The sequence below is a fragment of the Pseudopodoces humilis genome, chromosome 3 (genome assembly GCF_049639895.1).
Source record: "Pseudopodoces humilis isolate 2021_Gansu_Grassland_sample_001 chromosome 3, ASM4963989v1, whole genome shotgun sequence".
Taxonomy (NCBI): Eukaryota; Metazoa; Chordata; class Aves; order Passeriformes; family Paridae; genus Pseudopodoces; species Pseudopodoces humilis.
The window spans coordinates 40,556,494-40,582,435 of NC_142202.1; the positions used below are offsets into that span (position 1 = coordinate 40,556,494).

The 25,942-nt window shown below is 35.5% G+C and overlaps 1 protein-coding gene across 27 annotated transcripts in view; it reads left to right on the forward strand.

Moving 5' to 3' along the window:
• AFDN (afadin, adherens junction formation factor) overlaps window positions 1-25,942 on the forward strand; it is a 117,753-nt gene that overhangs the window by 37,002 nt on the left and 54,809 nt on the right. For 19 of the 27 annotated variants that reach the window (XR_015772291.1, XM_014263476.2, XM_088053677.1 and 16 more), the window contains exons 4-15: window positions 297-460; window positions 914-1,074; window positions 2,052-2,209; window positions 7,354-7,465; window positions 7,882-8,049; window positions 9,441-9,485; window positions 14,295-14,389; window positions 15,126-15,388; window positions 16,905-16,974; window positions 19,155-19,270; window positions 24,033-24,094; window positions 24,939-25,144. Coding sequence is in view for 26 of the 27 variants with exons in the window: in XM_014263476.2 (XP_014118951.1) it covers window positions 297-460; window positions 914-1,074; window positions 2,052-2,209; window positions 7,354-7,465; window positions 7,882-8,049; window positions 9,441-9,485; window positions 14,295-14,389; window positions 15,126-15,388; window positions 16,905-16,974; window positions 19,155-19,270; window positions 24,033-24,094; window positions 24,939-25,144 (1,620 nt within the window). In the remaining variant the exon portion in view is untranslated. The remainder of the gene's footprint in view (window positions 1-296; window positions 461-913; window positions 1,075-2,051; window positions 2,210-7,353; window positions 7,466-7,881; window positions 8,050-9,440; window positions 9,486-14,294; window positions 14,390-15,125; window positions 15,389-16,904; window positions 16,975-19,154; window positions 19,271-24,032; window positions 24,095-24,938; window positions 25,145-25,942) is intronic. The other 8 variants (XM_088053674.1, XM_088053684.1, XM_088053676.1 and 5 more) reach the window with 1 other exon arrangement.

Genomic DNA, 25,942 nt, shown 5'->3' on the forward strand with positions numbered 1-25,942 from the left:
TTCAGTTAATCTTTTGAGGCCAAGTAGATAGCAGGCATTACTCAAGTAAAATTCTGCACTTTGTTGAGTAGAATCAGTTCATTCCATCTTTGGAACATGAGATTACATTTGTCTTCTCTGTGTTTTCCTCAAGAGCTTTAGTCCCATCACTGTGTAATGGAATGTTGTTGCCTTGAGTGTTGGTTTTGCGTCAGTGATACTGTGTCTTAAACAGATTCATCTGTAAAGTTAAAACCAATGCTAACTTTTCTTTGCATTGAAATTGATGGGAGCTGTTTTAAACTCATTTATTTCAGAAAGCTCAGAGTAATGGCCCTGAAAAACAGGAAAAAGAGGGAGTAATTCAGAATTTCAAGCGAACTCTGTCAAAAAAAGAAAAAAAAGAAAAAAAGAGGCGTGAAAAAGAGGCATTGCGACAAGCGTCAGATAAAGATGATAGACTTCTTCACGGGGATGATATGTAAGTGGTTTAAACTTTTTTTTTTGAAACTTAAACGATAGTTGTTTTTAAGTGTATTCGCAAAAGAAAAAGTATGACTTGAAAGCACATGCCACTTTGGCTTTCCCATGCTTTGCAATATTTGAAATCATAATAAAGTTAGGGGTATAATTTAAAGTTTTTTTAATGCCTTTTCCCCTTCCCCCATGTTTAAGAGGTGGAAGATCTCTTGTTTTCTTGGAAAACTAGCAACTAGCAGTCCTTAAATTATTTTTTTTATATCAGGTAAGCATGGGTATATGAACAGCATTAACCTTAGCAAAAGTGAAATTCATGTTAAAACCATCTTACAATAACTTAAATGAGCTCCTGTGTTTATGAATTCTAATGCTTTTTTGTCCTATGTGAAGTAATAAGGATTATATGTATTTTAAGCTCTTAATGACATTCTTTTTATTTAAACTAACTTGACAGTGAGAATTTTCGCCTCGCAGCTGAGGTTTACAAAGATATGCCTGAGACCAGCTTCACTCGCACAATATCCAATCCTGAGGTGGTTATGAAACGGCGGCGACAGCAAAAACTAGAGAAGAGAATGCAGGAATTCCGCAGTTCTGATGGCAGACCAGACTCAGGTACTTGAAGGTCTTCTGGTTAAGTTACAAGCAGTAAACTTTTTACCAGGAGAACATTCTTATGGCCAGCAATTCCTGTAAATTTGACTTTTGCTTTCTCCAACGTTTTTTTACACATGGCTAGTTTATCTGTGGTTTAACTGAATGAAGGATTTGTAAAGGTAGGATTCAACAGGAGGGTGTTCCGTGATGAGTGGGAGTCAAAGCTTTCAGTGGTGGGCAGACTGATGAGAGTATGCTCATTGAGCTTGCTAACAGTGCTAAACTAGGGAAAAAGGAAGGATGGACTTTGGCAAGCTGAGGAGGTTGGCTGAGATAACTGATAGTCATTGTACTAAGAAGAAGCTGAATGACCTGAGACAAAATTCAATCAGTAGCATAAATAAAGGATGTGAAGGACTGATTGTTCTGCATAAAGGATTCTGGTAGATCTTGTGAATAATAGTGGTTAAGTATTTCTCATTCATGGGGTGGGGACATAACAACAGTGATTGTTTAGACACCATTAGAAAAGAACAAGTGAAGCAATGTTAGAACTGATAAAATCACAAATTATGTATTCTGTTCATGGAAGAGTAGTGAAGAAAGATTTAGAGGTTTAAAAACATTGTCTTGAGAGAAATCTTAAATGGACTTGTTAAAATAAGGGGAGGTAAGCACAGACTTCCTGTCAAGATTGGGAAGGTCTGTTCTTCAAGCAGTCATTGCCACTATTTAATTTTACCTTCTTGTTAAGCATGGTGAAGCACTGGGAAAATGACTTCATTAGATAAATTACAGAAATATCAATGGAGATTTTTACCAATGGCAGAGATAAATCTATTTTGGTGACGTTATGTAATTTTTCTTGTATTAGTAGAGTAATGAAATTATTTCTGAAGGGCTTTGTTCTTATATTCTGTTAGAAATATAATAAATTGCCACACGTCTGTCTTCTTATTCTCTGGTTGCATTGTTAATTCCATTTGGTTTCCAAGGTGGGACGCTGAGAATTTATGCAGACAGTTTAAAACCAAATATACCGTACAAGACAATCCTGCTGTCCACTACAGATACTGCAGACTTTGCAGTTATTGAAGCACTGGAAAAATATGGCCTGGAAAAAGAAAATCCCAAGGATTATTGTATTGCTCGTGTAAGTCACTAAAACACAATCTTCTCACGTTTCATATTTGGTTGGGTTATTTTTCTTGCAGTAGCTTCCAAGCTAAGTAGAATGACTCAGTTCTGTAACTAACTCCCTCTCTTCCCCCCTCCCCACCCCTAAATCTAGGAGCCCCAGGAGTTGTGAAGTGACATGTCAGGTTTTTTGTTTTTAAAACTTCAGTCTTCCAATCATACTAAATTACTGCTTGTATATAGAAAAACATTAATGCTGAAAATGGCGTATTTCTTCATTTGGCACTGTGGTTTTAGACCACTAAGTGTGCTGGTGATTCACAGATGTATAAACTAATAGTTCATCCTGTGGATACCTAAATTTGTGCCCAAAACTATTTCCCTGAACCAAGAGTGTTCGCTCTGGAGTGGAAATGCTGAGGCAAGCTCCATTGTAAAAGGTGTATGTTGTGTGCTGTTTCCTTAAACCTTGCAGTGCTAGCTGACTCTCATTACAAACTCATCACAAAAAAAACAGGAAAGATTAAAGTGACCCTCTTCAGAATTTAATTATTTTAGAAATTCCAAAGGAATTGCATAGAATTCTTTCTTAGAGGCATAGCTTTAATCAAGAAATCCCATGGGCAGTACTGATTAAAGATCACAAACTTCTGACTATGTTGTCTTCTCAGGGAGGACAGTGAGGCTTAAAAATATTGATCCTTGTTTGAATCCAGTGTTTAACTGCATTTTTGGCTATGACTTGTCTAATAAACTTGAATTTTTTACTCCTTAAAATGTTGAAAAAATGGAAAAAGTTCTCATGATATTGTTGGTTTGAGAGTATCATGGACTACAGCAGAGGCACTGAGACTGAATTTGAATTTGGAAGGTAGTTTTACTTCATTCTGCTTAGTTCAGACTTCCTGTGATGTATTAAAAAATCTTTGAGTATTATGGAATTTACTGGACTACTTGCACCTTTACCCAGGAAACTGTTCAAGTTACTCTTTTCACAGTGGTGGTGTTCCCCTTGCATCCTATTTTCTGATCTTGTGTGTGGATGTTTAACGTAGAAAATAGTCTGGAAAATGTTGCTTTGATCTTTGGAAAGGTTAATGAAGTTATTGCTGCAAAAGAAATTGTTTTATGTCAGTTTTTTGGGAAGTACTTCTGGAAAATATTTCATGTTTTCTGCTTAACACATCTTCATACATTAAGTTCCTGAACTGATTGATAAAAGTTGTGTGCTTATGTTTAAATTTGACATACATGACTGGTCTTCACTGACTAAGAGCAGATCTGTTTTTATAACTCTTAAGTGTAGCAGGCCTTATTTGCTCACAGTAAGTTGTTGTAATAAGCTAAAATCTGCTTGGCCATCCTCTGCTGATACAGTGCTTGGCTTTTAATATGTTGATTCTTTTATTGATGAAATTGAGTATTTTGAATCTAGATTTTAAATCTACTTTTTTCCAGATATTTTATAAAGTTACTTTCCTTGTTTGAAACATTAAAATAGCCAAGAATTAGCCTGATGTGTCTTTAATCAATGTTACTTTTTTTTGGAAACTCACAAATGCACCACTAAATTTGTCCAATGGCACTCCTTTATACTGAAGTCTCATAGCTGTTCTCTGTCCCTGGTTTTGCTTTTTCTCCTGTTGTTCTGGCACTTTACAGTACTCTGTATAAGACAGGTCCTGTACTATTCCTGTTGTTACACTTCGTTAAGTTCAACTGCTATCAGTGGAACATGCAACTTCAGTTTCTTACTATCTGGGATTTTGAAATGTTTTTTTTCTCTTTGAGTGCCAGGTGCAGTATCTTCTTTGAAGATTTAAGCAGTTGACATTTACTTAACAATTAAGATGAATTTTAAGTTATAGGATAAGACCATTGTAAGGCTTAAGTACCTGTAGTAAAGATCACTCCTGAAGTTTCAGTTGAAAGATAAATATTGTAAGACTTTTTCATAACGCATTTGACAACTTTTATTTTAAATAGCATTTCTCTATTGGTTGTTTGCTTTCATACATTGGTTTGCAGTGCATCAAGTTGTGCCTTTATGCCTGGTTCTAAACTGCTTTTCTGTGTAAGCAAATAAACACCAGTTCATTCCAATGTGTGTTTTGTTTGCTTGGTTTGAATTTCCCTGAGTAATGTGGGGTTCACTGCACATCTCTGAAGATGTCAAATTAATTAGACAATCTTCCAAGCTACCTGTGCATATTCACTCAGGGCATTAGACTTCAGGCATGCAGCAAACCACTTAACTCTTGAAAGTAGAATCTTGATTAGACTTTTGTTTTTAGCATGTACTTATTTTTTACTTGAGGGTAAGACATAAATAACTTTTGGTAATGTCAAGCAAAAATATGCATTTCATGGTGAGTAGTTTTATTGGTTTTTTAAGAAGTAGTTATTACAGACATAAGGCATTAAGTATTTTAGCAAGATTTGTTGAAGGGGTTTTGTGGGTTTTTTTGTGGTGGTGTTGTTTTCTTGTTTTTTTTTTTTGTTGTTGTTTGTTTTAGTAGGGACATGTGCAGAGCCTGTCTTCCCAGCTTGTAAAGAAAATTGTAGATTAATGAATCACATCAAGTAGATATACTCAAACATACAGTATATATGATAGTTTTTACTTAAAAAACATTAAAATGACAGAAGAATTTATTGAAGACCTGTTGCAGCATGGGGTGTTCTCATGTGAGACTTTTATTAAGGATGGGTCTGATAACTTGATCTCTATTTATTAATTATCACAGGGGGCTTAATACTCCAAATACTTAGCTTCTCTTACTTGTTTATTTCAACAAAGGCTTTGAAAGTTAAGGCTGAAGTTGCTATGCTCTTCATTTAAATTTCTTACTTTGTATTTTCTTCATGTTTCACTGCTTTTTAAATGAATAAATAATAGAATGGAATGACTCTATGATAATTTATGTATGGTTGTGAATACATTCATGATGAAGCAGAGTGTATTTTTCCAAATCTCAATTTTGTGTTTGTTTCTGTTTATAGACTGCTTCCAAAGCTCGAGGTATTAGGCTGGTTTGACCCATCTCTATTTCCTGTGCTGTTGGAGAAATTGGGGAAATGTCTGTACTTGATATCAGCAGCCTGTAGAGATGAAAATTCACAAGACTTATTTAAGTGCATCTGTTTCTAAAAACTCAGGCAAATCTGAACCCATTAGCCAAAACCTAATCATTATACAGACTTATTCCTATGCTTTTCCATTATTCTAAAATGTAGGCATTTCAGTTTTGTGGGTGGCACTGAGGCAGCGTTTGCCTAAACCCAGAGGCATTTTCTAAAATGGCATCATAACAATTAGAAGCCTTCTGGCCCACAGGAGCTCAGCTATCTGGTGTTCTGTATCTTTCTACAGGTTAGAAAGATACTTTTTAAAGTGAGGGATGTCTAAGTAATCAGCTCATGCTTCCTGGGAGATGAGGTGAATGGTAACTGACTGTGAGGATTAAGGGAGCAGTGCTTTTGTGACCCCTCTTCTCTACCTTGTCTAGTTCACCACTGCTGCCCTTAAACCCAATAGTGAGTATGGATGCTTATCCAAGTTCCATGGTAGAAGTACTTACAGATTCAAGTAGCACCTATGCATTTGTAGCACATCTGTTCCTCTGGTTTCACTGCATTTGGTTTTTCTTTGGTTTCCTCCCCAGTCCAATATCAGGTCCTGGAATTGTATATATTTTGTGCTTTGTAACTAGTTACTTTCTGTCTCAAGGGCTTTGGAATTTTAGGATTGTTGCTTGTTGAACATAGCTTGAAATAGCGTTTCCCTAATTATCCTGTATGTGTAGTTGATTTTAAAATCTGAGATGTGAAATAGAGTAGTTTGGCAAGATAAGATTTGAGTGTAGATGTGTTTCTGCTTCCCTCTGGTTTATACATTTTAATGTTTTCCTTCTTTTATAATATCTTGTCTATTTGAAAATTTAATTAAAGATAATTTAATTAGTCCTATGTTTAGCCAAGTTTTGCATAGAAAATGGTTTAGGGATTACATACTTTTGATCTTAAATGTAATTGTTTCCTGCTTGGAAGAAGATGAAAGGATGTTTGAGGTGGATCTGTGAGAACTTGGTTAACGCAGAAATGGGTGTGGAAAGGAGGGAACAAATGAGAGTGGAAAGTCTCTAAAGGGCTGCAGCATAGTAGAGTGCTGTAGCCAATGACTGCATCACTTCAGAAGGTCTTACCTTGGTCATAGTTCAGAGATGGGAATAATTTGGAGTAGTTTAAAATAGAACTGTCTATGAATTTAAATAACATTGTTAGGATTATAAATGTGGGAGTACAATGTATTTTATTTTATTTTTTGATTCAGCTTTGAAAGATCTGTCTTAATAACTGTAATACTGCCTGTCATTGTTACTTGTTCTCGATCTCTGTGGGGAGCAGTAATACATGAAATTACAAGCTGTCTCTTCTCCAAAATCAGTTTTCATTAACCAAGGTCTCCCCCTTCCTCTGCCTTGTAAGGATGCAGCTGTAAAAAGTAGGAAAGGTCTGTAGTCCAAAAGTATGCTTGGTTTTGTTTCTTTTTAAAAGCTAGGCAGCATGAAGCAGTTGTGTGAAGTGCTCCAGTTGTGCCCTTAGTACCTTGTGTAGATCAGGTAAATTTTGTGTAAGACAAGGATACAGCGGGTATGAGATAGTCTTTGCCAGCTTGTTGTGTCTCTTCTAAAGCTATGTATATGTTATGTTAGCAGAATGGCATTAGCAAAATGAAAGGCTAATTCCAGTGTGTGAAATAATAATGGAAAGTTCAGGTTTGTTTTTTTGACTATCATCTCCAGAGATTTTTTTTTTCCTTTTTTGTCTTAGCTGATGAGAAATTAAAATATTTTTTTCTTTTTACTGAAAGAAGATCTTGCCTACCTGAAGTGTAACTTGCTTTTCTTTGCTTTTTAGACTTATTTGGTGTTCTGGGAAGTGTGATTTAACTGTAGCAAGAGGCAAGAGAGGAGTGTTAGAAAATCTTGGAAAGCAAAATGCATTCCAAGTTACTGAATTCTTTATTTACAATTTACTTACTTACAAGGTCTCATCTCTTGTTATAAACAACACATACAAAAAAGTTATCAGAGAATAATACCCCTGAATGTTCTAATTGTCCACTCACAGCTCTGAAAACTGATAATTCTTTTTTAGGTCATGCTGCCTCCTGGTGCTCAGCACTCTGATGATAAAGGTGCTAAAGAAACTATCCTTGATGATGATGAGTGTCCACTGCAAATATTCAGGGAGTGGCCTAGTGATAAAGGTATGTCAGAAAACCTTCAAGATATCTTTGTGCTTGGCTTGTTATGCATGTTGTGGAACCTCTGTAAAGGAAGAAATTGTTAGTTATATTTTAGTGTGTTTTGGTTTTGGGCACTTAAAATGCTACAGAGAGGTATTAGAGTTATTTACTGTGTCATTATGCACTGTTTGTAGTATTGCATCATTAGGTAGTAGAAAGGTTTTGCATTTTATCCTGAAGTTTCTAAATTATTCACTATACTGAAGTACGCTTTTAATCTGTGTGTAGTTATTTTTAAGTTAAAACTTTTCTAAAGAAAGGACAGGAACCTAGTAAACTGAAAGTAATCTTATGGGACACTTGCAGATTAATAGATATTGGCTGTGGGCTTATTCACTGGTAGTGTGACTCAAAGCATGTATAATACTGTGTTTTAGGAATACTGGTCTTTCAGTTGAAAAGACGGCCTCCTGATTATGTCCCAAAGAAAACCAGGAAGATAACTGATGGAAAGCCTTTAAAGGGGAAGGAAAGAATTGATGGGTCTGGCTATGGCTCTTGCCTTCCTCCTGAGAAACTACCATACCTGGTAGAATTAAGCCCAGGTAAGAATTCTGGTTATCTAATAGGCTAAATTACATTATTATATAGTACTTTGGAGTTTTCAAAAATAAGACATTCTTTTTAAGCACAAGGAACTCTGTGTGGCAGGGAGTCTATGCCAGATGAGTTCTTCTTCTGACATCAGATTCTGAATTGGAGGTAACAATTCTAAAGCTAGAGATGCATATTGCTGTAATACCAAAATCTTAGCAGCAAATGTTGGCAGTGAAAAAAAGGGGAGAAATTATTTATTAAGCTTAAATCTGATCAGCTTTACATTCATAAGTACACTATAGCATACCTGGTATTTGACAGTGCCATATGTGGAAAAATCACATTTTTTAACAGGACAAGAACATGAATTTTTAAATCAAACTTGGATGTTAAACATTTTTCAGCCTATATGGAACTTTCAAATCACTAGCAAGGTAAAGTTTTATTTTGGCATGATTAGAACTTGCTGGGTTTTAGTAATTAATTTTATGACCTAGGAACAGCCAGGAGGGATTGATTGTGTATAGCACAACTACCAATAAAACATACACAACTTACGCTCTTAATTTCTGTCGTACTCATGTTCATGGATTTGGATATGGACTTTCATTTCTGGTGATTGAGTTACGTACAGCTCCTTTTCCTGTTAAAGATAACTTGAGTACACTCAGGTGAATAAATGAATAAAAGTGAATGTTGCAGTTTGAAGTCGGTTGCGTACCTTTTGGGAAGCAAGGTTGAAAATCAGTGCTGAAACTTTTGCTGGATCAGAACTGCAAAAAAAAAGGTTACATTTGTGGTCAAATAGTGTGGGGGTTTTTTTGTTAGTTTTAAATCCAGATTAAATTATCAGTGCACAGAATATATGAAACGTACTGTCATGTTCTACAGGTTGAGGTTTGGTTTGCATATTAATATTTTGGGTTCTTTTAATAGTACTGTTGATTTCTTTTCTTGTTCTCTTACTCTTCATGGGATTTAGTGCTTTATCATTAAAATGTTGTGCTTGGGTAGCAGCGCGAGGCACCTGTTAATGGAGAGAGTAAACCTAGTCTGAAATGCCACAGGTGTCAGTGCCTTGTGCTGAGCTTCACACATGGCCTGTGGGACTGACCTGTTGTCCGTGTTTTTCTTCTAACAGCTTGTTGTCACTTCTCTAAACAATAAGGATTGTTTCATTCAGTAGTTTTGTAGTACTGATGCCTTTATATTCTACACAGTTCCTAAAATTGAAAGAGTTTAATGAACTTCATCCTTATAAATTGAATAGGTGTTGTCTGGCTATGGTTTCACCCTTTCCTGTCTTTTCTTTTCTTGCCCTCCTCCGCATGTTCTGCATGGTATCTGTCCTGCTGGTGCTGCCTTCACCTGGGTCCTCTGCATGTGTTTCTAACCCCAGGGAGAAGGAATCACTTTGCCTACTACAACTATCACGCTTACGAAGGTAACACTGAATTTGATACTGTTTTCTCATTAGTCACTAAAAACTTCTCCAACTGTAAATCTGGTGTTTCTTTATGACAAACGAAGGACTGTCTTATTTATCTCAAGTGTTTTTTTCCAAGGGACTGCTTCTGTGAAGTAGTTAGGTTTTGTCAGCTGCCATTTAATTATTTGGTCTGTGAACAAACATCAGATAGATCATGAATATGCTGTTAACCAAAGAGTTCAACCTTCCAGCTACGGTTAACAGCTACATTTCAGAGCGGGGTTTACGAGCAGTGTTGTAATAGAACTAAAAGTTCTTTGATCCATCTGCTTGCAGAATTCATAGTTAAAATGGTTACTGAATAAATAATAATATGGAACTTAACTGTCCTTTTCAGTATTTGACTGTGTTGATGCAGTGGATGAAATCTGTGATGATTTTTATGTGAAATAGTGTTTGGACCCTGGGAAAATGACTTCACTTTCTACTCTGTGGTGTTCCATAGCATCCTTTGGTATTTCTGCTGCCTGCTTTGTCTGACATTTAGTGGTGTATATCAAAGATGTAGACTTTAGAGACTTGTTCAGTTTTTTTTATAGTGTTTGAAATTGGTAGCCTAATGTACAAATCATTTTGGATCTTTAATTCTCCTCCTCAGAGTTTAGAGTAACGTACAGATGTGTTCTGGTTTGACCAAATAGACAAGAATACAAAGCCATTTTCTTTTCGTTGTGAAATGTCTACCAAAATATTTTTTCTTTTCTTTTTTTCCTGTTCCCTCACTTTATTTTCTAGACTGCTATAGAAGAACTACATGTGGTAGTCAGTGTTGCTCACCTTTTCCTTTATGGTTGTGGAGTGCAATACTGGGGTTTAAAGAACTGTCTTCAAGCTTGTCTCCTGCGCTCAATTATGAGAATGGAATTCAGACTTCAATTTTGTTAACATTGTTATTCCAGAGAGCAGAAAGGTTTCATAGAGTGAGCTGAACCAAAAATCAAAAAGTCATGGATGGGCTCTGCAGGAACACTTGACCATTAGCTAGAAAGATTGAAATTTGGTTGCATGTCACTGGGAAAAAAAAAAAAAATTAAAATCTTTATCTCACTGTGTGAAAAACAATCTACTCTAGAGTCAGACTGTGTCTTTGGAAAAAGAAAGCACTTTAGAATACTTGTATTTATTACAGAAATAACTCCAGTAGAAATGTCCTCCTGTCAAAACAGAGGCTGTTTATATTTTTGCAGAAGAGCCTAGCAGACTCACTTTCATGCCGTGTGCAATTGCACAAATTCAGTAAGTTTGCTAGTGAAGTATGTCCAGTTTTTCCACTTCTCCACAGCTGCTGATGTTGCTGTTTGTACGATTGTTTCATTGACTGAAGATTAGATTCTGTATGGTAGAGGATGCACTACAGTAGCTTCTGGCTGTACATGTGGGAGTCAGCAATTGTCTCTGTATCCAAGTCATGTGAATGAACCAGTAAACTGAGATGAATCTGATAGTAATAAAAATAGACTGGATGGACTGAAATGACATTCAGCAGCACTTTGAATAGCTGATTCCATCTGTATTATCTGTGAATATGACTTTTGATGAGTTCAGGGATGTTAATAACTTCAGTTGTACAATCATAGAATTTAAAGGCTGAGAAAAATGGCAAACTCCTTCCCATTTTTTCAGATGTTAGCCTCAGGTCCTACAAGCCTGAAATTAAAATTACAAAGCATAAATAAGAAATAAAAAGGCAAACCCATAAGGCTTTTTTCCTTGCATCATCACAAAAAAGAGCAACCTTGAGTTGTAGAACAGATAGCAGTGGGAGATACAGAGGACATGGAGGTATAACAGTTTGGAAAGAAGAATTGCAGAAGGTTGGAGAAGTGGAAAGCCTTGGCCGGGATGTTTTCCTGGCCAACCTCCTTTCTGAGAACAGAACTGCAGTATGGCATGTGTAACATGTTTGTGCATGAGTTTGAAGGAGCTTTACAGGAGCTCTACAGTAAAAAAAAAGTTTACTATTGGCTTCTTCTGCTGGAAGTGCACAGCTAGTCTGAAATTTAATAGTAGAATTACCTCCTGAATTTGATATGGTATTTCAGATCTGCCCAACCATCTCCTAAGCTTATTAGTGCTTTAAACCCTTAGTAGTTAGGAACTTGTACAGGAAATATGCTTTTCAAGTGTAGACTTGACTAATTTTAACTCAATAGGTAAAGTCCATTGTGTGATTGTTTTTGTTCAACTTTGGGCTTACTTGTTTTCTTTGAGCTAATATTCATAATTTTGTTTGATCTGGTGCTAAGTCAGTCCTATTTCCCAGCATTCTTTTAAGCATTGGACTAATGAAATCAAGTGAAGTTATGATTTTCAAAGTGGAGTAGGATTCACCTTTTAGTGGTGAAGTAACACATTTCAAATATATATCCATGAAGGGCAGCCTGTGTTGGTTTTTTTTTTCTATTGTTTAAAAAATACACGTTTGTGTTACAGACCACTGACTTGATGTCCTTACGATGACTATTCATGTCTGTTCACTACAGAATGAAATTACTATTTGAAGTGTAAATGGTGACTCCTAAGTGCAGAAACCAAACAATGAAATCTTTGTATTGCGTCCTTTGCTAAGATCAGCCTTTGTGGACTGTCATGGCCTGGGGAGTAGAGCCTTTGCCATACGTATAGCAGAATAGGTATCCTACTGCAGTGAGTTATAGGGGATTCATTCAAAATACCATTTAGGGGAAGTTCCAGCTGTTAAAAAACAGGAAATACACTTCACATTGTAGTATAACACAACTGTCCTTCCCTTATGTGTCCCCCCCCTAGAACAAAAAGGCCTTTCATCCTTATCAGGATTTGTAGTAATCTGCAAGATTAAGATGTCTTTTACTGTAGAAATTGGCTCTTAAAACTGATGGAGTATAACAAATAACCCAAATAACTTTAAATAACTCCTTAAAATTTTCTTATTTTTTGTGGAAGACAAAAGTTGCGTTTGTATCTAGTCCTGTGGTTTTAATACAAGGTGTTTTCCTTGCTATAATGGACACTGCAGAGAAACGAAGGTCTTAATTTGTGTTAGCAGAAACATTGTGATACTAATATACATTTCTTGAGTAATTGTTGCTTGAAACCACACACATGTGGGTGCCAGTTTTACCGAACTAGGATGTGGGTAGGAGGAGTAAATACTTGACTTTTGGATTCATAAATAAATAAATGAAGGAGCTACTCTAGGTTTTGATGTGTAAGTTGTGGGGAGACATAATAAAAACTAATGGAATTTGGTGTAAACATTCAGATGCATTCAGTAATGTATTACATGTCTGCATTTAGTGATACCGAAGATGCAGCCATATAATTTCTGATTTAGCATTGTTAAGTATGTAAAATTGCACACAATTCAAATTGCTGAAGACATTGTACTAGCATTATCTTTTTGGGGCTACTGTGACATTAAATATGTGCCTCTCTAGACTCAAATACAGAGATTTTATAAAAGGTTTATCCTTCTACCTGGAAGATGTTTGGAGGGATGAGTGGTCTTATGATTAATGCTTCTTTTGTGATGGATGGCATATTGCTATAGTATCAGCACTTAACTTTAGTATTTACAGTACCAGTCTATGGACTAACTGTGCCTGGTGTCTTTATGTCCCAATAACATCGCAACAGCCCCAGGAGAAGCTTATTAATAACTACCATTTTAGGGTTAATTGGTGTGCATTCTGTTTTTAATAAACAGATTCTGGGAATTTACAACTAGATATATGGAGCTTCTGATTATATTGACTTTCAGTTATAAATTTGAGGATAACTAGTAGCTTACTGCAGACAGTATCAATGTATATGCCATGGTTTTGATAATAGTCCCTAATGCTTTTTTGGAGATGACTTGAAATCGGTGTTCATTTCCACATTTTATCTTGCAGCCTCTCTTTTTTACAACTTTGCTTTGGAGCAGAGATTGGAGAGAAGTTAGAAATGACAGTATTACTTCAGTTTCTGCTCATATTTAAAGTTATAGGATTTTCTGGGAAGTGGGGAGGATTTATATGTATGCCAAAGCCCATTTGTGTTAGCCTGTGAAGGCACCAGCTAAATTGTGTACGCTTCGTATGTCCAGTGGATCTTCTGAAATTTTAATTTGGACAGTATGTATTTCTGAGGGGAGTAGGAAGTTGGACTTTATTTTTTGCCTCATTTTCTGTGAGATGAAAATATAGGTTGATGGAACTATAAAGATAAGGCCAGATGTGCTAAAGTCCTATAGATTAAGACTAAAGCTGTCAAAGGTAAATGTTTTGTAGGGTTGTTTTTCAGTATTGCTGTAGTTCAGTATCTGATGAATTAAAACCAGTTTGGTACAGTGGATGAGTTGATAACAGATATTGCTGATAATGTGTGCTTTAGTAATATGAGTACATACTATTAATGTGGGGATCTGCAGGTATTTTATTTTCCTTATCTTCTAAACACATACCCATATAAAAACTTAAAGATTTACAAAAACTGTTGTATTGCTTAAATTACTAAGGAAATAGAAAAGATTTTTCACTATGTGTTCAGAATAGTAGTTCTTGATTACTTTGTTCTTTGCATTTGTAGTAAACAGCTGCTCCAAGTATGCTTTCTCTGCTTTCAAGGTTCTTACATTGAGAGGAACAACCAAGTTCCCAGCAATCTTGAAAGAACATCACTCGGGTTTTCTTTTTTTGTGAACCTTGTTATTCTGAACTAAGTTGCAGTAAATGTAGAAATACTGTGTGACTATTTGAACTTTATTAACTTGCAAATTAATATTTGTCGCTTGCTGTACAGATGGTTCTGATTCCAGAGATAAGCCAAAGCTCTATCGTCTACAATTAAGTGTCACTGAAGTTGGAACCGAAAAATTTGATGACAATTCCATTCAGGTATGGAGAAAAGCAGACTCATTTTACAGCACTGATCTGATCTTTGGTGTGTTATGCGTCATTGTGGAATGTAATAAAATATGCTTTAAAAACCCTTCAAAGCTTGAAGGGCAATATATTGCTGAAATTTTGTATTAATGATCATTACTGTGTTTTAATTTACTTCTACTCATGATCTAAGTGAAGGGTTTTATTATTTTAAGTCAAGTTTTTATTATTGAAGGGGTTTGTTATTTAAAATGGAGTTTTCTTTTTTGTCATGGGGTCAAATAGTGTGTATCAATGTTATTGTAACTGTGTAATGGCTTTCTTAATCCCATTGAGGTAAGATTTTTTAAGAGCATAAAACAAGCATATTAGTATGAAATTCATGCTGGGGAGTCTCTTACAGTACCCTGGGTCCGTAGCAGCGCATTTACTTGATTTTCAATTATTTGCATAGTGAGAGTTTGTATAAAGCAGCAAGTGGAAGTAAACAGTATATGACCAAAACAGTGAAAAATATTTCATTGAGGGATGTCTGCTGCATATGTTAGTTAAATGTGTGTTTTATTATTCTTGTTGCATTGAAAAATTAGGTGAAACTCACTGATTTTGTACCCCTCATCTTTGTAAATTCATAATCAAGCAACGTTAAATAACTAGTTTGTAAATAGGGGAAGCTACATCTTAGTCTTTGTTTTTTTATTTCTGCTGGTGTATAATTTAATTTATTCTATGTTAATTTTATTCCTAGTTATTTGGTCCAGGAATTCAGCCTCATCACTGTGACCTCACTAATATGGATGGAGTTGTCACTGTAACCCCAAGAAGCATTGATGCTGAAACATATGTGGAAGGTCAGCGTATTTCAGAAACCACCATGCTGCAAAGTGGAATGAAGGTTCAGTTTGGGTCTTCTCACGTATTTAAGTTTGTGGATCCTACTCAGGACCATATTATTTCCAAAAGATCTACTGACACAAGTCTTATGGTCAAAGGTCCGAGACACAAAACTGGGTGAGTAAAATTGATTTTCATTCTTCTGAGGTTAGAAGGGGAGTCTTGGGGAAAAAATACAGAGTCAGAGCATTATAAATGGGCAGGGACTGGTGTGTGAACTCATTTAAAGCATTAAGTATATAATTTTAATACTTGAGCTCCACCTTGTGATTTTATGTAGGCTTAGCAAGTGTCTTTTTCATTATGAAGTATTCAAGTTTTCCTCATGCTCACTTCTGTGTGAAAAACACTATAATGCCTCATTTTCATGTATTTCACAGTTCATCCAAGATCCAGGAAAAGTCAGGAAATTGCTGAATGTTCTCAGAGAGTCTGGTTTTTGTTTCTTCTCAGATAATAACTTTCAAAATTCCACTAAAAGGAGTTTGAAATGAAGTAATCATATTTAATGAGTCTGTTAAGATAGGGGACTACATGTCTCAATATGAAAACTACTTTTTATAGTGTGATTACTTACCCACTAGTTTCTGTGTTGCAAGGACTGACAGTACAGAAGTCTACCCTGCAGTTTCTCATTCATATTTTTGATAGGTGCATAATAAAAACACTGATCATAGATGCTATGACTCATAGGGGTTTTGTTCAGTGGCTATAGAAAGACTCAGAAGAAACAATTTTAAAATCAGTTTGTGTAGTAGGGGAAAAAAACCCAACATCCTGTTTTCCATCTTCTCTGGGTCCAAATGAGCCTACTATTGTTAATATACACATTGTTGTATAATATAATGTCATTTAGAAAAGTAACAAATTGGCTTGGAGATGAGTGAAAAATACCTAGGAAAAGAAGCTTATCTGCTGAGTTAATATAGATATATGCTTTAACCACTTTTATTTTTTCTCCGCTGTATTTTCTTACGGAAGGGCACTATGCTTTTTGTAGGCCCTGTCTGCAGTAAGACCTCCAGCCATGTGGCTGTCATGTAATATTCCTGCTTAAATCTTGAGTTCATTTTGCATTTACTCTGCAGATCAATAAATAAGTGCTCTTGCAGATTTACAGTCAGCTGGAAAGCACTGTATTGCTGCGGAGCTTTATCTGGACAATAAGATCTATGGCAAAGGGCTGTTGCAGCTTGAACAATCAAATTTTTTTTTTTTAATCTTTAGAATAAGGAGATAATAATATGCATTACTATGATTTATGAGTTATTTACATTATGCTGTATGTTTAATACTGAGGAGTTGAGTAAAAAATTGTAGCTAGTCTTCTGTAGTGAATGTGATGTCATGAACATGTTTTATGTGTATTATGTAAATGTGTATTTATATTTTCTCACTTGACTTGAAGAAATCAGCTAAGAATCTGCTTTTGAAAATGAAATTATATATATAAATATTTTTAGATGTTATTAATATTAAGAACTAATACAGTATTAAAAAAGGTAATATTAACTGGACTCATGGTATAACCCTTGAATTTTAATTCACTAACTTTAGTTACTCTGTTCCTTGTTTGTTAAATGTTTAAGAACATTTCCAGTGTGTTTTAGAAATTGTATTATCTTGCTTATAGAGCTGTCCAGGAAACCACATTTGATCTGGAGGGAGATATTCACAGTGGAACAGCATTACCAGCAAGCAAGGTATTGTATTATGACTGAGTTAGCAATAAAAAAGAGCATGTGTAAGTTAAATCAAAATTACAACATCAGTAATATTTGGGGTAGTGTGGCCCATTTATCAGTCTCCCCAGCTGTTTTCATTGTGGATGGGGTCAGATATTATGTGCATTATTATTTTATATTTTTTAATAATTATAAAATTATTATTTTATATTTCTTTTTTCCCCCTAAAACCCTTTTGTTTAATTTTTTTTGGCATTGGGCATGCATCTAATGCCGAGACTAGTAACATTTTTTAGGAAGGGGAACTCCAAACCTGAAGTAGTTTCTCCCCAAATTGACTTACAGAAAGCAGATTACATGCAGGTATTGATTCTTGTAACTGGTACATTGTTACCTTGTGTATGTAGCATATGGCTGTTGTCATTTGTGATGGGGTAAATAAATGTTTTATATAAAATGTGAAAGGGTGTTCAATTTTAATTTAACTAGGCTTTTAAAATTTAATGGATGTGACTTTAGACTTCAATAGAGCTCCTGTACACACATTGACTAAACAAACTGTCTCTGCAGTCACAATTATAAACATTTTATGAGGTGATAATATTTTCTTGCTTTCTTTCTGCACTTTCTGTTAATAGATTTTCTGTCAGAATTGCATTTTCCAAGAGCAAACAAACAGAGTAAATGACACAATGGTTAATGCCTTACTTGCTATGATCACATGCCTCAGATGAAATGAGAGAATGAATTATTTCAGCAGTATGAAATGGAGTAATCTTCCCAGAACTGCATTCCCTTTTATGATTTATTTCTACTTCTGCAAAACTGAAATACTTGTAAATATTTAGTGATATTAATGCAGCAGTGTAGGTATTAATAACTCTGATGGCTTTGAATGTATTTTTAGTCTTATTTGTTTTCTTACCAGTCTTTTAATTCAGTTTCTCTGCTTTCTTTGTAGCAACAGATAGTGCTTTCTTTTATCTTACATGTGTTCTTTACCTACTTCTGATAGGAATTTCAGTGATATTTTAGAAGGAAGAACAGAAATTTTGTAGACTAATAAAATGTCTTAAAATTTCTAATAATAAGAATTTCTGGCTTTATTATATAGAATACTTCTTACCCTATGAACTATATATCCTATCTAATTCACAGTCATTAGAAAAGTACTTCTAGTGGACCTAGGGGTTAGTGGGAAAGTTTAGTTTCTTTTTTAGTTGTACTGTTTGAGACTGTGTACAACATCTTGTTAAAGCACTGATTAATCACTCATTTACTAACGTTTGCTCTCTTCTAAGTTTGCTTTTCTGTTTGGAAAAGGGATAACAGTAAGTTTAATTAAAGTTCTCTGAGATGTGGTGGTGAAAAGTGATTTAGTTCAAACTCCTGCTTTGAGATGCACTTGTTGGCAGGTTTTCCGATGTTGAAGCAAATTATTTAGTCCTAGAAATTTCTTAATGAAATGTTGAAATACTTTATATTTTGTCTTGTTTTCTACTCTTCATGCTGAAAAGAATTTGTATTTATTTTGCTGCCTAAAGCACTGTATTTGTCACATTCCTGATAGGTTTTGATTGAATTAGAAATCATAAATTAAAAAATAAATTAAAAGCTTCCTACTAAGGAGCATGAGACACCAAAAGAAAACAAATTAAATGGTACATAAAAAAAAAATAACACCGTCTGAATTGCCCCTTCTTGTCTTGGAAATTTTGTACTGCCTGCCAGATCAGACTTGTTTTGAGATCAGGATAATTTATATTATGGGTCAGTAGTGCAAACACTTGTAGCTATTGCAGAAGCAGAGGGAAGGAACATGACCAGTTTTAAATTTGTAATCACATTTAACTTTGTCTCTAATCTAAAGTTCCCAACTTATTCTGACCTTGTACTGATAGTGATGTAGCTTTTAATTAAAGATGTTTGAAAGCTGCATTATAAATTCTAGCAGTGCATTAACAAAGAGCTGCTCCTAGCTGGCTGTTGCTGTCTGTTGAATTGGAAGCAGGCTCTTCAGTGCTTCACTGTGGTGAATACGCCTGCTGAGCTGTCGCTCTCTGTGCCATACTCCCTTCTTCTGTTTCCCCGTCTCTTTTCAAGCCTCAGACCTCAGCTTCATTTTAGTGCTGCTAGGCACAAACACTGGCTCATGCAGTGCTTGCATGCTAAGCACCTGTCCCGCTGTTTTGAATTAGAGCACCAGCAGGCTGGACGGTGACAGGACATCATCCGCATCCAGCACAGCCGAGCGAGGAATGGTGAAGCCGATGATTAGAATAGACCAGCAGGATTACCGCAGACAGGACAGCAGGTAGGAAACGTGGGATCCATTACTTCTCAGAATGGAAAAAATTGATGTGTTTTTCCAGTAGATCAAGTGCTGTGTTAAAGTATTTTAAATGATCTGGTTTTCTGTAAAGAGAATGATATTTCTTTTGAGATCTCTCTCCAGATAAACCCCAGGGTTAACAACCAAAGCAAAAAACTTCACAATACTTAAAAAATCCAAAAAAACTAATCCTTTGCTTCAGTATTCTGTTATTTGTGGTTTTCCTTTTGTAAAGTCAGGCTGATAGTCCTGTCACATCATTGTTGATTTGTGGTTAGGCATGTCATATGAAATGAAAAGTACACTTACTTATAATTTTCATTTGTCAGTGGCAAGATGATGTGATTTACTCTGGAGAGTGAAATAACCAGGTCATTGCTATGTCTACTGTGCTGTTGTCAGCGGGTGTGGAGTCTCTGTCCTTGAAGATACTTAAAACCTGACTGGACAGGGTAGTGGACAACTTGCTATTGTTGACCCTCTTTTGAGCAGGGAAGTTGGATCAGATGATTTCAAGGGTCTCCTATCACACCTCAGCAAATCAGTGAGAATGTGAATAGAATTTTTTTCGAATCTTTCAAAAAATACAAGATTTATTGCTGTCTACATAAATCAACTTTTAAATTTAGATGAACAGCGGTGATAAATGGATGAAAGGTAAGGTAAATGTGCTGCAGGGTTAAAATGTGCAGTGATCCAAGTTGTAAAGCTTGCAGTATGAAGCTTTCTGTACCTTTAAATTGATATATTATTCACTAGACAGAAAAGAGAGTTCCAAGATGGGAGGGGCAGGAAATAAATACAACCAAAAAAGGGCAGAAAACTGTGCTTCCACTTGAACTTGAATGTTCAAGGGTCCTATAGCAGGGGCATTTTTTTAATACTTTCAGTGAAGTTAGGCTAGAATACAACTCGGTTCTACTCTCTTGTTAGACTGCCTGGTCATCTTCAGATTCTTTTTAGAATTTTATTAGGGTTGTGAAGATTTAACTCCTTCTTGAATTACTAGAATTTTAATTGTAATTTTCCTCATAAAAGATAACAAAGCCTCTTTTTGAACTTTTTATATCCTGTCAGAAGTTACTGAGGCTTCTCCTGCTAATATTTCTTGATCTATGCCTCTGTATGAAGTTTATTAAATTCCTATGAAGAGGATTATCTTGTGCTGTAGGTCTGTATTTCAAAAACACAGAGCCATCTGTGAGCTGTATCTTGGCTTCATTTGTTGGGGTTTTTTTAACTTCTTAAATTCCTTCTAAAGGGAGTATTCATATGCTAGTTTTTACAAAGGTTTTTTTCACCATTGTTCCTGTGTGCAGAAAATATTTTCAGAGGCATCTAGATCACATTTAAATTTGCGATAACTACAGCCTCAGAGATCTTCATTATCAGCCCTGACATTGATGTTTTATTTCAGTATATGTCTTACATGTCTGTAGTATGTGTTGTGTATTATTTGTCTAAATACAGCACTTCTGTCATGTGCTCTTTCTCAGATACATTCACTGTGTTCATGAGAATAACAAATTAGCAACGTCAGGATGTCAGATTAGGATGTCAGGACTTGACAAATTGGGCAGTGAATTTGTCTGAATACATGGAATATGCATGGATATATTTTGTGGGCCTTTAGTTGGGTTTCCTCCGGGATACTCTGGTCTCATTTTGTGAACTGTAAGGACAGTAATTGTGAACTGATTTATTAGTTTAAAAAATCAAAAATTCGTCACTGGCAAGTTTCAGGTTCTTGTTACTGTACAACTTCCACCCCACACTGAATGTGCTTGTGGGTACTCTGTCTGTTCATCACTGCTCTATAAAGGTGAATAATAAGACAAATAATACTTTCTTCCAATAACTCACGGACTGGGTTGAAGACCAAAGATTAGAACTTGGCTGCCATGGTTTTTTTTCATTTCTAGAAAGAAAAATAATTGAGATCTGAAAACATAACTCCACTTTACTTACTGGGTATCGTTGTTCTGATTGTCATGTGATTCTTGGAAATCAAACATAAAGACTATTTAGTTAAGGATTGTGGTCATACATGCTCATTAGATAGCTGATTACAATTAACATGAGCAAACATACAATAAAAATGAGAAAAGATAATTTTTTGCCTTGGATACCTTTCAGGAGTCCTTCAAGATGTGTTTGGTTGGAAAAAGTAGGATGATATGTAAGTGGTGTTAAGTGAATGCAGATGCTTACCTAATTCCTTGCTTTAACATGCCTTAAAAATTTATACATAGCTAGTATACTGACTTAAATAATCACACAAGGGTGTTTCCATTTTTTATGCAGTTTGAGAGACAATTGAAAATACAGAAATATCAGGAGACTGCATTATTGTGTTTATTGCAATTTTAAAGTGTAATATTACCTTACCCTATTCTAAGAGATGAGGCAACCCCTAATCAATATTTTATGGCCCTTCTAAACCTAACTAGACTTTCAGACTGGTTTAGCTCAAAGAATTTCATTACCACAGAGAGGCTTTATCTCTAAGAGCAATAGCATAAAGACAATATACACTTAGAAATGTATCCATTAAAATGTGTTATCATATTAGAATCACAGAGAATTACTTCAACTTGGATCTCTAATGTGCAAAGCTTAATTAGAGAGTATTTATATTGTGTGTCCTTAGGGGAAGGAGGAAGATAGTACAGGGTTTGGAACTAGATGACCTTCCAGAGCCCCTTTCAACACAGACCATCCTGTGACTCCATGGTTTCTTGAAGGGAGCTCCTATTAGGATGGTTAAATAATTGATTACTGCATCAGTTCCTAGACAACTAATTTACAGTTAAAATAAATTAACAATTTTTAAAGAATACTTCATATTAATTTGTCTCTTACGGCAAATTTCCAGTAGTCTGTAGGCAATCTTGCATTAATATCAGGTCTCATCATTCATGACACATTTTCTCTCATTGGCTGGCAATCCAGTTCCTATGTTTCTGCTGAAACTGATCAATATCATTTTGTTTTAAGGAAAATAAAATAAATCATCAGCTGAAATCTGTCACTGGTTTACTAGCCAGTTTGTTAAAATATTTCTATCTCTTATTATTCTTCCTATAATGAAAGATTAAAAATTGCTTTGGAGTTGTCCTTATAGTTCTGTTTTATAACGCTGTGTATTAGTAATTTTTCTATGGAAGTAATTAAGTTCTCAGTGAAGATGGTACACTTTTGACAGTGTGCAAGTAGTGGCAAATTAGTTCATTTTTAATTTATAGCAATAAAGACACAAAATATTACAATTTACACACCAGCTGGGTGCTTTTCATAAAGACAGCATGCTGTCATGTTTGAAATATAACTGAAATGGCAGAAATTTGTGTACATACTGCCTACTATTCCTTAACTTTCAACTCCCCAGAAATTTGATTTGCTGAGCACTTCTTATAATAAGGCATTATGTAGGTGGCATAACCTGAGTTCTCTGCTGGTTTGAGGTTTTCCAAGTTCGTAAAAAAACAAGTAACCAAACAAACCCCCCACCAAAACCCAAAGGTACCCCAGATTTTTAGATTCAATATGCTAAAATTTAGTTTTAGATCTTTTAACATCATCAAAATTGTATTGTGGATTTTTACTACAGGAGGTAACTGAATAAAAGCTTTCAGTGATGTATCTCTGCTTTGTGGCATAACTAATAATCTTCAGGAGAATGAGATTAATATAGTTATATTACATTCCTTTCTTTATCAAAGTTGTTGGGGAAAGTAGAAAGCTGCCTGTTGTGTTACATGTGGTTAAAATGGTTATTGCTTGCAGAAGATGTTAAGCTTTTATGCATTTCCTAAAAATGGGTGCCCAGCTGCAGAGAACAGCTCAGGTGATGCCTCCACTTGAGGCAGTAATGAAAGGATGGAAATTAAGAAAAGGTTTTTCACCCGGGGGTGGTTGGGCACTGGAACAGTGGAACAATTCCTCAGGGAAGTGGTCACAGCACCAGCCTGGCAGAGTTCAAGAAGTGTTTGAACAATGCTCTCACACACATACTGTGACTCTTGGGGTGTCATATGTAGGGCCAGGAGTTGGACTCAATGATTCTGATGGGTCCCTTCCTCTCAGGATATTCTGTGAAATACATACTTAACTTTTTGCAGGCACCAGAAAAGTCAACTCTCTGATCAGTTTTCTACTCTCTGATTTCTCTGATAGGTTCTGGTAAGAAATAGCTCTGCAGTCAGTTGCAGTGAAGACAATTCTGGGGCTGACTGCTGTTTCTTAGTGTAGTGTGGCAACAGCTAGGTGGGGGTAGGGACTGTGTTTGACCTCCTTTTCCTCTTTACCAGAAAAAAGGACAAATAGGTTGACTAAGTCTTCATAAATTTTGAGAGCATGAAAGGCAGCAAAGTACATTTGTTGTAACTAAGCTGATGTGTCAGGCAAAGCTTCATTCAATTTCTTTCATGTGTCCATGAATAATTTGTTATTTGAATCCTGTCAATGGCAGATGGCAAACTGATCCTATCGGTCTGCTGTGCAGCGCACAAGAGGGTGTTCATTAATATCGCAGACTCCACAGTTCAGGTCTGTTTTTTTATCTGTTGTGTTGCTGGCAAATACAGCTTGAATGATTCTGGAGGAAAGGTAAAGAAAGGGTCATTCTGTGGAAGGTTGTGGTGTCAATATTTGGAACCAATGTATTTGGAGAAATACGTAATTTTACAGTAGTTAATATCACCCATGTGGATTATTTGTTTCAATTTTTCTTATCTTTCTTTAGATCTCAGGATAGTCATGGACCAGAACTGATATTGCCTGCCAGTATTGAATTCAGGGAAAGCTGTGAGTAAATTGTGAAGTTACAATACTAACCTGTTAATGCTTTCTTCTCTACTGTAATATTTCAGTCAGATTGAAAACTTAAGTAAATGTTGAAAGAAACGATGATGATAGAGATGCTAGACAGTCTAGTAGTATAGCTAGTTTTGTTGGGAGGGTGAACAGGTACTTTAGATATTGAGGCATGTTCATGCATATCTCAATTCTGATTGCATTTCAACTCTATATTCAGATATTCAGATTAAATGTGAAAAAAAAAATTATGCCACCTCCTCAACAGTACCTTGGATTCATTGTTTTCTATGCTGTGTGTCACCAAGATTAAATCATGGTGAAAATCCATTTTCTATAAAATCTGATTAGGTTTACATTGTCATGTAGGGTTTAAGTTTTTACTATCTTGGTCCCCAGGTTTTTAAGGCTTCAGATCTGGTAGAAAAAATAACATACTGGATGATTGTCCATCCTTCAAATATTTGAAACTAAATAGATTTGTGAGCAAGCAAAGACTGATTTTTATTAATATGAGAGTTTTGTTGGAGTAAAATGTGCAAGAGAAATCTTGCTGTTTCCTGTTCCCTTGAAGATGCAGATTTTCAGTAGATAGGAAATAGTACAGAAATGTTTCCCAATGATCAGGTTTTCTGATTTTATATAGAAGTGTTTTGTTAGTGTGTCTAACTAACTGCAGTACATAATAGACAACGTAGAGTTCTAATTCCTGTAAGTTGCTCCCCCTTCCTCTTTCTCCCAAAGAAAATCCTTTATGCCTCAAGTTAGGAAATTGTTTTCTTTCATTTTCTTTCTGTCTTTGGATTTATGACATGCTGTTTCTTTTCATCTACAGCTGAAGATGCCTTCTTATCTGCCATTATAAACTACACAAATAGCTCAACAGTTCATTTTAAGCTGTCACCAACATACGTTTTGTATATGACATGTCGGTATGTATTGTCCAGCCAATACAGACCTGACATCACTCCTGCTGAGCGTACTCACAAAGTCATTGCAATAGTCAACAAGATGGTGAACATGATGGAAGGAGTGATACAGGTGAGTTACTCTGCCAAAATATGTCAAGAGAATTACCTGCATTTTGTTGATAATCTAGCAAACTTCTTAGCCTTTTTCTTAGTTGGACCCTTAACAGTAGCTGATTATACAATAATACCTGCATTGACTGCCCTTATGAAGGGCAGCCACTGCTTTTGTGTCAGTGAATAATGTCAGTGGTAAGAAACTCTCTCCTGAGCACTGTGGGAAGTTAGGGAGTGGCTGTTGCTCTGAAGATTGTGTTCTCCGACAAGAGGTGACTCTTTTCTAGAAGGTAAGATCTTTGCAAATGTTTCTGGCTGTGAACCCTTGTAAAACAAGTTGGATTGGCTTCTTAAAGAACACCATATAGGTAGCATTTGTTTGCACTGATTGATACTTGAACATATTAAACATGACTTTTAAATTTTGACCCTGTTATTTTTGCAACTTTTGTAACCAAGAAAATGGTCAGATATCTTGAACATAAAACTGGACATAAAACTTGGACATCTTGAACCAAGCTGAGACAACTGCTTTGTAAAGAGAAATAGAAGTTCTCAAATGTTCCAATATTTTATATGTAGTCTAACAGTCTTGCTACTATATGTGCAAGACTTCTACAGAATCCCAGGGAATTCTGTTTTGTGTAGAAATGCAGGATCAGATCCACTGGGTTGTCTGTGATATTAGACAACACCTTGCATTGTGTACCTCACATTGATAAAACAGACTGGTCATCTTCTCTAAAAGGAGTGCTATTTCATGTATCCTCAATAATTAATTAATTAATTAAACTACTTTGTCTTCAGGTTTTTC